The 10,435-nt window shown below is 41.4% G+C and overlaps 1 protein-coding gene across 2 annotated transcripts in view; it reads right to left on the bottom strand.

Moving 5' to 3' along the window:
* Positions 1-10,435, bottom strand: part of creb3l1 (cAMP responsive element binding protein 3-like 1) — a 38,687-nt gene that overhangs the window by 18,533 nt on the left and 9,719 nt on the right. Inside the window, exons 2-3 of one of the 2 annotated variants that reach the window (XM_027133071.2) lie at positions 6,452-6,656; positions 2,811-2,980 (exon numbers count right to left, since the gene is read on the bottom strand). In XM_027133071.2, the coding sequence (XP_026988872.1) occupies positions 2,811-2,980; positions 6,452-6,656 (375 nt within the window). Of the gene's footprint in view, positions 1-2,810; positions 2,981-4,173; positions 5,877-6,451; positions 6,657-10,435 lie in introns of those variants that run through there. The other variant, XM_027133072.2, reaches the window with a different exon arrangement.

The raw sequence follows: 10,435 nt of genomic DNA, 5'->3' as shown, positions 1-10,435 counted from the left end.
CACTATAGCCACACTTCCCAGAGGTCCACAGGTCTATAATCCACACTGTGAATGACTGTCATTACTGCATGTCATATTATAATTTTATATCATTTCGACTGTGTGCTTTATTGACTTTATTATACAGTCTTGGTTTTTTGTCTCTGTCTCTTATTTTTTCTCTCTTTATCTCACTTTACTGTAGTTCTCATGCTGAAGCTCACTGTCCTGCTACTGTAATGTCCTGCTACGTCACCTGTTAAGCATCTATTAAACATCTTAACTTAGATTTCGGTTTTAAGTTCCGCTCAATTAAGCGTGTCGTTTAAGACTCGACTTAAAACCGTGCCTTGTGTCTGCTGCGGTGTTGAGGAAGCCAAGGACGTCCGTATGTGTGTATATTGGCAGGCAGGCATCAAACACCTCTAGAGAGACAGATAGTAAGCTTTAAAGAGTGTGTGAGTGGGTGAGGGGGAAAAAAAACGCAGACTTTTTTATTTGTCACAAAGGAAAACTTTAGGAAATTATAGGCAGGTTTTCCACCTGAGGAAGCAGAGACCAGATCAGCTTCTGCATTATAAGACCTTTTCTGTGTACCAGGATCTATTAGGATGGAGTTTGCAATACTCAACTTCAGTGGTTATTTAAACACAAACCATTTGTCTCACCTGCATTTGACTAATATGTGTTTGTAAAAACTAACAGGAAATGTGTAGAGTTTCTGTTAAATTTTATGTAACAATTCTGCTTTGTTCCAACAGATGGATAAAGAAGGTGCATCAAGTTGTTTGGATCACGTCTTCAGCTGTACATAATGATAATGTTTAGACTCAATCTGGTCCAGAAGCAGTCATGCCTTGAGTCTCAATACAATGTCTGATTACCTAAAAACGCTATGCTGGTAATAAATATAACCATATTCCATGAATTATAACGATTGTGATGGTTATGATGGCTATGTTGGACATAATGACCTCCATCTCTTGGGTTTATCAGCATGAAGCCTACATAGCTCTGTATGAGTGCCCAGATAATCATCCACCCCCAAAAAATCTCTTGTAGCAATCAAAGTTAGATATGTATCTACGCTTGATAACTACGTAAATGATATCTAGTGTTATTGATTTCCAAACCAACCGGACCAAACTGGTTATCTGGTTTGAACATACTGTGCAGGATTGATCAATTGCTTTGGAACTAGTAGTAGTGTTTATAAAGCTCACGTTGATGCAGACTCAAAGACAGCCCCAACCCATCCAGAGCCAATAGCCAATACAACTGCAGCAGCTGTAGCTCAGGCCTAGAGTTCACTGAGGTGAATGTCTGACACACATATGAGAGAGAGAGAGAGAGAGAGAGAGAGAGAGAGAGAGAGAGAGAGAGAGAGAGAGAGAGAGAGAGAGAGAGAGAGAGAAAAAACATGCCGTCTGGGCGGAGCTACAGTCGAAGCTGCCAGTTGACTACAAGAACACTTCAGGATGTGTGTGTGTGAGTGTGTGTGTGTCTGCGCGTGTGTGTTTTATTCTATTCCAAATGCAGCAGCGGTCCCTCTGGTTCTCAATGTGTGTGAGGTTTACGAGAGCCGTTTTCACTTTTCCTCCAGTGCAACTTACTGCACACAGTTATATGAGGTCATTGACATGATTCTTTACTTACACATAGACTAAAACTCAGAGATCAGACCAGCGACTGCAGCTCGATCCTCACTAATGCACTAGTTGGTAGAGTAGCGTCCCCAGGAGCACTAAAACCAAACTTCAGTGCAGTGCCTGAGTGAGTGTGTGATCGTGTGAAACTGAGAGAGAACAAACTTTTTATCACATAGAAGAACGATTTTCAGATCTTACATGATTTCATCTGAAGCCGACCATATTAAGAATAAATGAATTAAGTTCGTTTACAACCTCTTTTTCTCTGTGGAGCTAATCGCATAGTCATATTTACACAACCTAAAAAGGTGACACACTGTTTAACAGATAAGATAAGGCCACAGAAACTCCTGGTGTGTTTCTCAAGAAATAATGCAGAAATGATTCAGAAAAGGCAGAAGTTGGAAAGAAAGAAGAGGTTTCTCAACTCTGAAGCTTCACTGCTGTTCAGAACTGATTTCAATATTAACCAAATCCTCTAAATGTTCAACTCCCGATCAACAGAAGGCCTGAAAAAAAGCCTTTTGTTTTACAAGACTCAAATTGATACTCATCCTCTTTGTGACACGAGATAGTGAAGTTTTAATGTAAGTCTTGCACCTGTCTATATATGAACTGCACATAAAGAAAAAGAGAAGGAAAAAAAAAGAATCTGCATGAGTCTTGCATGCCGACATTAAGTAGACTTATTTCTACAAAATAAAAGTTTCTTTTTTGAATCTTCCGTAAGCTATGCCATGCAGCATTATCTGGCCCAACCAAACCCAAGTGTTACGGTTCAGCTCGGACTTTTGGCCATGTGCTTCTGTTTATGTTCCGTGTCACATGTCTGCCCAGCCTTTGTTTACTCCTCCCCGTCTCTGCACACCTGTGCCCTATATGTGCATTGTCTTGTCTATATAACCGTGCTGCGTTGTCGATGGAATCATTGTCAGTGTACCCTTGTCCTTTGTCCTGTTTAGTTTTCAAGTTTGTTCCTGTTTTGTGTTATCATTTATTAAACCCTGTTTATTTGAAGCTATAGTGCGTATGGGTCTGTCTTCCTTCTCCCTCATGCATACAAACAGCTAATGTAGACACAGTCCCATGATGCACTACTGCACAACACAGAGTAACTCCACAGCCCTCATACTCTAAGAAAGCTCCAGTATGGACCCTTCAGTGCAGTGTGTCAGCTCTTACCTTGTCATGATTGTGGTGTCTCTGTGGTGGTGGGTTGAGGGTGATTGGCTGGGTGGCACTGCTGGAACTGGGCATGGTGGTCGCTGGTCCGGGGGAAGGCTCAGACAGGAGGTTGGGTTCCTGTTTAACCAGGATGGCAGTCAAATCCTGACTGAATGCCCACATGCCCTCTGTGCCAGGAGAAACACATGCACCAATGATTAGTGTAAGGGCAAAAGACTGAATGCATGGACAAGCATCATGGGATATTGATATGGAATCAGGATGGTGAAATCAGGTTTACAGTTTTATCTGTTTTATCAAACAGTTCACATTTGATTCTTTTCATTCAGCAAAAGTATTTGTTCCCATCAAAACAGATATTTCTGAATGCTTACGTCAACATCCCCTTTCATAACACACAGAGACACAAAGGTGTAAGACTAGTCAGCGTGTCAGCAAGTTGTACATCTCTATACAGCAGTAGCTGGTCTGGTCATTAACGGTAAGCATGACGCATGCCTAGTGTGCTGTGTGTGTTTATGACCTGAAGGCTAACACAAAACAGCTCTCCATTATTCTCCCCAAATGAGTCCCAGGCAAGAAGACTGTGATCCGAGTGGACATTTTCCCCTCATAAGCAGAAAGGTGCAAGCAGGGGGTGTGAGGGAAGTGCTGCCTCCATCAAGCTCTTAGAGCAGAAAAGATGGAGCCTCCAATCCAGGGGTCCTCGTTACCTCTGCTGCGTTTTGTTTGTACCCTCAATGGAGGGATCGATAAAACATTACGTGCCCTTGTAAAAGTAGGACAGCTGGTTTTGATGTAAGGAAAAGAGAGCAGCGGGAATCTGATTACAGCAGGAGAGGAAAGCTTCTCGACTTTCTCCTGTTTGAAGGAGAGGTCTGAGGATCAGGTTCTTGCTGAGAGAGTCATTTTACACAAAAGATTCATTCCTTTGAGCTTCTCTAATCTAACACAATTTAACAAAAACTGGCAGGTAGTTGGCTTGATGTTAGCGGCTACTGTGTATCAGGGGTCAATCCTCAGGATACTTCAAGTTAATCCGACTGGATGACACTGATAATTATAGCCCAGGTTCTGTAATGGATTTATCAGTATCTAAAACTTAAAGAGATCCTGTGCAACCACAGTTGATGTCAAAGAAAAAAAAATGCACCATTGTGTAAAAAAAATGTTTTTTTCCCTCATACCACAAGCCAAGTCGAGTGTGTCTTATAGGCCTCCACCACAATAGCTTTACTAAAATTGCCTATAATTATTTCAATTTAGCATGCAAAACTCTCAAACCCCTCCTAGATATCCCACTGGAGGCTTTCCTCCATACAACCAACAGCCATGTGCCACTCTGCAAGGGTATTACCACCTGGGGCATGGAGGGGATCCGGTAGGCTTTGAAGTTTAAGCTACAGCAGCTCTTATAGTCAGGAGCTCCAGCACATCCAGCAGTGAGAGGGTGAGATGCTCATTAGTTTTGTGGAAACAAGCAAAAGGAGAGCAATAAAACATCAAGAGTCCACTTTAACAGCTACCATTATGTACATTTTAAAAAAGCAGAAGAAAGAAGTGATGGGGCAGGCTGCCTTGTTAAAGGAATAACATTTACACAACCTTATATTTGCCCAAAACATCACTGATCAGTAAAGACATTTTTGGGTTCCATTATTTGTAGCACGTCTTTGACATCTCGTGTCAATTTCTCCTGGCTACATTATGCACTATAAATATCCCATAAATATCCATTGTGACAGAGATCAGGATGCAGAGGATACTTAAGTTAAATGAATGAATGAATGAATGAATGAATGAATGAATGAATGGAAGTACAGAGTAGAGTTCCTTGGCCTCCTTGAGGCCCTGTAGCATTACTGTAGGCTAGGACCCTGTTTTCTCTACTCACACTCATATACACAGAGCAAATCTAAGATGATGCAACACTTTAGATCAAGCAGAACATTTTTCCACAGGCCTCACCACCTCTTGCCCCTGGCACACTGTCAGCTTTCTGTATTTCCAGCTGAAGCAAAAAAAAAAAAAATCTGGAAAGCGGATAGTCTTAATTTTATTGATGTCTGCATTCTTCTCTGGGCTTAGCAGAGGGCGAGAGCGAGAGTGTGTGTGTGAGAGAGAGAGCGAGAGAAAGAGAGAGAGAGAGAGAGAGAGAGAGAGAGAGAGAGAGAGAGAGAGAGAGAGAGAGAGAGAGAGAGAGAGAGAGAGAGTATGTGTGCTTTGGCCCTCTGCCTGGAATCCCCAGCTTTTCCTGGACAACTGAGCTGCAGCTTGGTGAGGGAACCCTGTGCTGCACTGGAGCTCCAGGAGAAAGGGAAGAGAGAGAGAGAGAGAGTGAGAGAGAGAGGAAGAGGGGGGGCAGGCAAGACAGTGCTTATGCAATCTAAAACAATGAATCTTCCTGCTTTTATCTGCTTTATGTTGATTGGAATTTTGTTTGGGGAAAAAACAACAACATTTTTTTAACCCATCTGTGTATCTGGCTCTCTGTGTACACAAGCTTGTATGTATATGTGTAGTAGCATGTGTGTTTCTTTGGGATTTTATCTGTGTATGCGTTGTCATCTACATACATGTCTGACCATCCATGTCTTAATGTAGTGATAGCTCAGAATACTTGCAAAAAATATCTTTACTTGGTCCCTTTAGAAAAACCAAAGCATATTTTAGTGTAGTAAATGGAAATGTTTTTCCAAGAGTGCATGCTAAAGCTCTTAGATAATGATTAGATCACCAATAAGAGACCAAAAGCCAGTATTTCCAGAGAGGAGAGCATGGTCTATAGCACCTGCTCACACCGTGGTGGACTCTAAATTACTATTAGTACAGTAATATAGTGCTAGAGATGATGAATGAAGGAGGAAATGCAAATGACATTTTTACTGATGGAGTAAAGTCCAGTTCTAGGTATAAACTTGTCATATGTATGTGAATGAAAAATTTTAAACTCTCGTGATTGCTTGATCATGAAGCAATCAGCAACCAGACAGTATTGATATTATAAAAGCGTATAATTTAATTGTTTTAATCCAAAAATGGGGGGGCACGGTGGCTTAGTGCTTAGCACGTTCGCCTCACACCTCCAGGGTCCCGCCTCCGCCTTGTGTGTGTGGAGTTTGCATGTTCTCCCCGTGCCTCAGGGGTTTCCTCCGGGTACTCCGGTTTCCTCCCCCGGTCCAAAGACATGCATGGTAGGTTGATTGGCATCTCTGGAAAATTGTATGTAGTGTGTGAGTGTGTGAGTGAATGAGAGTGTGTGTGCCCTGCGATGGGTTGGCACTCCATTCAGGGTGTATCCTGCCTCGATGCCCGATCACACCTGAGATAGGCACAGGCTCCCAGTGACCCGAGGTAGTTTGGATGAAAGTGGTAGAAAATGAATGAATGAATGAATGAATAATCCAAAAATCATGTGATGTCTATTGCAATGGACGCAGAGAATAAAAGGGTCAGGACTTAGGATTGAGACAAGGCTTAATTTTAATTCTTAAGTCTAACCTTCAGTATAAATCAGTAGTTTAAGCATGTGTGTGTGTGTGTGAGAGAGAGAGGGAGAGAGAGAGAGAGAGAGAGAGAGAGAGAGAGAGAGAGAGAGAGAGAGAGAGAGAGAGAGAGAGAGAGAGGAAGTATCTAACCTGCATCATCGTCTGATTTGATGGGCATGGAGGGGCTCTGAGGAGCTGAGTCCCCACTGAGGGAGTAGCTGTGCTCTTGCTGGATGTCAGGGTTCGGTGGCTCAAGCTCCATGTCTAGCAGCGGCGTCCTCTCAGCTAGCAGGTGATCATCAAAAAAACTGCTGAAGAGCTCATTGGAGAAATCCTCCATCTGCTCTGTGAAGTGCTGAAAGTGCAGAAGAACTTGGTTAAAATTAAACAGAGCATTAGATATATTCATATATAAGTAAAATACTGAGTAAGGCCAGAAAAAAATCATATATTGGGATATACAACAGTTATTACATTAAAACTGTGTGATACTGGGTTTAAGAATTACAACTCAAAAGTGTGATATTTTTGTTTGTATTTTTTTTTTTAAAATATGTATTGATAATGATGTGGATTAGATCCAAAGGATTTTAATGATTTGAAACTAGAACTTACTCATGGTTTCAGCATTACTATAGACAGTCAGACAGACAGACAGACAGACAGACACACAGACAGTCAGACAGTCAGACAGACAGACAGTCAGTCAGACAGACAGACAGTCAGACAGACCAACCTCATTATCAAAAAGTGTCATCTTGTCCTCAGACAAACTCTTCCATTTAAGTGTGTGTTTGTGTGTGTGTGTGTGTGTGTGTGTGTGTGTGTGTGTGTGTGTGTGTGTGTGTGTGTGTGTGTGTGTGTGTGTGTGTGTCAAGGCTATGTACAAAAGCAAGGCGTTTGTGTGAAAGTGTGTTTGCTGAGCAGGAGTGTAACAAAGGTGTGTGAGGACCTGATGATGTTTACATCCTGGTATGTGAGCGATGCACCTGTAGAGTAACACGTAACAGCCACAGATGACGTTAACACTCACAGTCACACCCACATACACATACACATACACACACACACACCGTAGTTATACATTTGCACCAGGATATGAAGCACAATGTCCAGCTGTGTGTTCCCACGGAAACCTCTTGATGACATAAGCAAAGACAGAAGCAGGTTTGCTGTTCAAGAACACTCAAGCAGTTAAATTATAAAACAAACAACACTTTTAAAAGGCATCCATTTAACATGTTAATCTTCAGAGTCTTCATTCACAACTCCTTGTGTAATTTCCATGAAAATGCTTAATAAGGCAGATGTTAATAATATTTTTCAAATAAAAGCTATAGGTTACAGATATTTTGCTTTTTGACAGATAAGATATATGCAGATGATTTGGTCACCTGCTCCATTTAGCAGCATAGAGCTGATATTGCACGTGACATATCTGAGGAAAATCTATCATTTTAAACTATTGTGAGATTTTCTGAATATTGAATATAGAGTTTGCCTGATTTTGTTTTCATTTCTGCGATCGCAAAATCTCTAAATTCTCGAGGCACTTTGCTGCCCCAAACTCACACTGCCACATGCTCACTTAATGAATGGCAGACAGCGAATGTTGTTAATGACAGAGGTGTCAGGGTCTTTTTGTTTTTACCATAAATTTAATTATTTAAAACACTCCATGACAAGACTGTGTTTTATAGTAAAAACAGACATAAATAATAGTAATAAATTTCCTAAAACAATGGCACAGGCCATAAGTATATGATGGGGGGTGTGGTAGCTTAGTGGTTAAGGTTAATGACCGGAAGGTTATGAGTTTAAATCCCAGGCCCACCAAGCTGGTGCCCCTAAGCAAGGCCTTTAACCCACAACTGCTCAGTAATATAAAATTAGACAAAATAAAATTATGGCATGGATAATGTCCAGATTACTCTACTCACAACTGGTTACAGTTTTCGGGTTACTCTAAAATATTCACCAGGTAAAAGCCAGGTACATTTTTTTTTAGATTTTCCTACCCGACAAAACTCTATGATCGTGAGCTGCTGCTGTTGCATGGAGCAGATATAGTACATAGATACTATAGTATATATTTTACATAGATAAAACAGGGTTTGTCTGAACTTCCTGTCATAACAGAGCAGATAATTATGAACTCAGCTCTCACTATTTAGTTGTGTTTAACTAATGGTATCTTCTGGCTATGGGGTGAACTTTATTTGCAACCCTCCTGTTTTCAGAAGCAGTCTAATCACTATAGCTGAGTGCCCAAGCATAAACAGTCGCACCCTGAATCTTTGATGTTGGACAGGAGGTTCCTGTTGCTGATCTGTGTGGCAGAGATGGCGACAGACCTCTCAGTAATCCAGACTCAACCAGAGGAGTGTGTATGTACATGTTTACTAGCAGAACTGCAGTGTCCTTCTGACTTAAAGAAGAAGCAGTAGATTAAAATGAATAGTCAGTCATGATTAAGATGCAGAAGGAAGACAGAAATTTCACAAATGCAGCATCTATGAGCTTTTTAGTCATCAGATATTTTATCTGAAGATATGTCGGTTCTAAGGAGTCGGTTGTAGATTTGAGAACTTCCCCAGAGATCGTTTTGTAGATTGTTTTGTAAAATTAACCGTCAGCTCATTGTGTCATGTAATCATGTCGAATGTGTGCACACTCACGCACAGGTCCTAAAATAAGACTCTTAAAGGGGAATTTCTCTATTTCTCTAAGCAAACCATTAAAGGATCTTTATAGTACTATAGAACAAAGTTCCCCAAGATAATACCAAATAGCTAGTGGGACAATATTGATTTTCTGTTTGTCCCTGTGAGGGAAGATGCTATTTAAATCCCTTTAACCAAGGCTTCCCTCTCAGAAAAAAGGGGGCAGCCTGAACCATTAACTCCACACCAAACACAGAAGGAACCTTTTTTTCCCCCACTGTATTCTGCATGGGTAATGAATATGAAATCTTCTGGACAAGCAGATTCCAGCTCCAGACTGCACAAGATGATGCAAGGCCACACTACTGATGCAAGATCTCTGAAATTCCACATCTGGAATTTAGACAGATGGAAAGAGCGAGTGAGAGAAAGCGAGGGAGGGAAGTGAATTCCAGACTGGCACATGGACAACCAGGTCTCCAAGGGGTGCTCGATGGTGAGCAAGATTGTGCGTAACCTCTCGATGGCTTCTCAGCTCACTTAGTTCCAGTCAGGACCTGAAGTAGTAAAAACAGAGCTTTGCTTTTTCCTTCTTCCTCTTTTTCTGCCTGACTCGCTCCACCTGATCCATTCCATCCATTTTAGTTCTTTTTAGTTTCAGACGACGTTCTTAATTTTCCTGATTATGGCGAGACATCTGACTGCATTTGATATGTCTGATATATGCAGGTGTCAGGACAGTGAGTGTAGGAAGAAAGAAAATTAAGTTTTGCTAAATTACATGGTAGAGAAGAGCGACTCTCTGTCTGAGAATGTTGATCGTATGGAGACTGTAGGATTTACAGGTGAGATCAGATCAAAAGAGGGAGACAGAAACAGAGGGGCGCCAAGAATCACAGTATTATCTGCATTAAATGATTTAGGGAAATAAGTAGCTGTTCCACCAGTGTGAGATACTCCACGCATGGCAGAGACGTGGGTGTGTTAGTTAGTCTGTGCTCCAGCTGACTTTACTGGGAGAATGATCAGTGTGTTCAGATGGTGCAGATGGCTCACACAAACACACTCGAAACGACGCTCGTCTAACAGAAGCGACACTCCGTAAACTCTTATTGACCCAGAAAAATCAACTCTCTTGTGTCCAACTCGGACGTTAATTGTGCGCTATGCAGATAAAACTGAACTGAACACAGTCTTTTTGTCCAGTAGACTGTGAAATATCCAATTCTACCCAAATATTCTAGTGCTATTCTTGAAAATTAGAGGCACACACACAATTTCTCATGGACATTAGTTGCAATTATTGCTTTCTCACTCCGACTCCCCAGCACGTGTGCACAGAGCTACAGTAGTGGCTTTAACTTTGTGTAACTTTTGATCTTATCTAAACTGTAATACAGTGAATAAAGAGAAGCATTTCTGCAGAAGAATGAGAAGCTGCCTCTTCTTTTCAGAGAATTCGTTCAAAAGA

Source organism: Tachysurus fulvidraco, chromosome 1 (genome assembly GCF_022655615.1).
Source record: "Tachysurus fulvidraco isolate hzauxx_2018 chromosome 1, HZAU_PFXX_2.0, whole genome shotgun sequence".
In the NCBI taxonomy this organism is placed as follows: Eukaryota; Metazoa; Chordata; class Actinopteri; order Siluriformes; family Bagridae; genus Tachysurus; species Tachysurus fulvidraco.
Note: the sequence above shows the minus strand (reverse complement) of the source record. Positions and strands in the feature narration are given on the sequence as shown.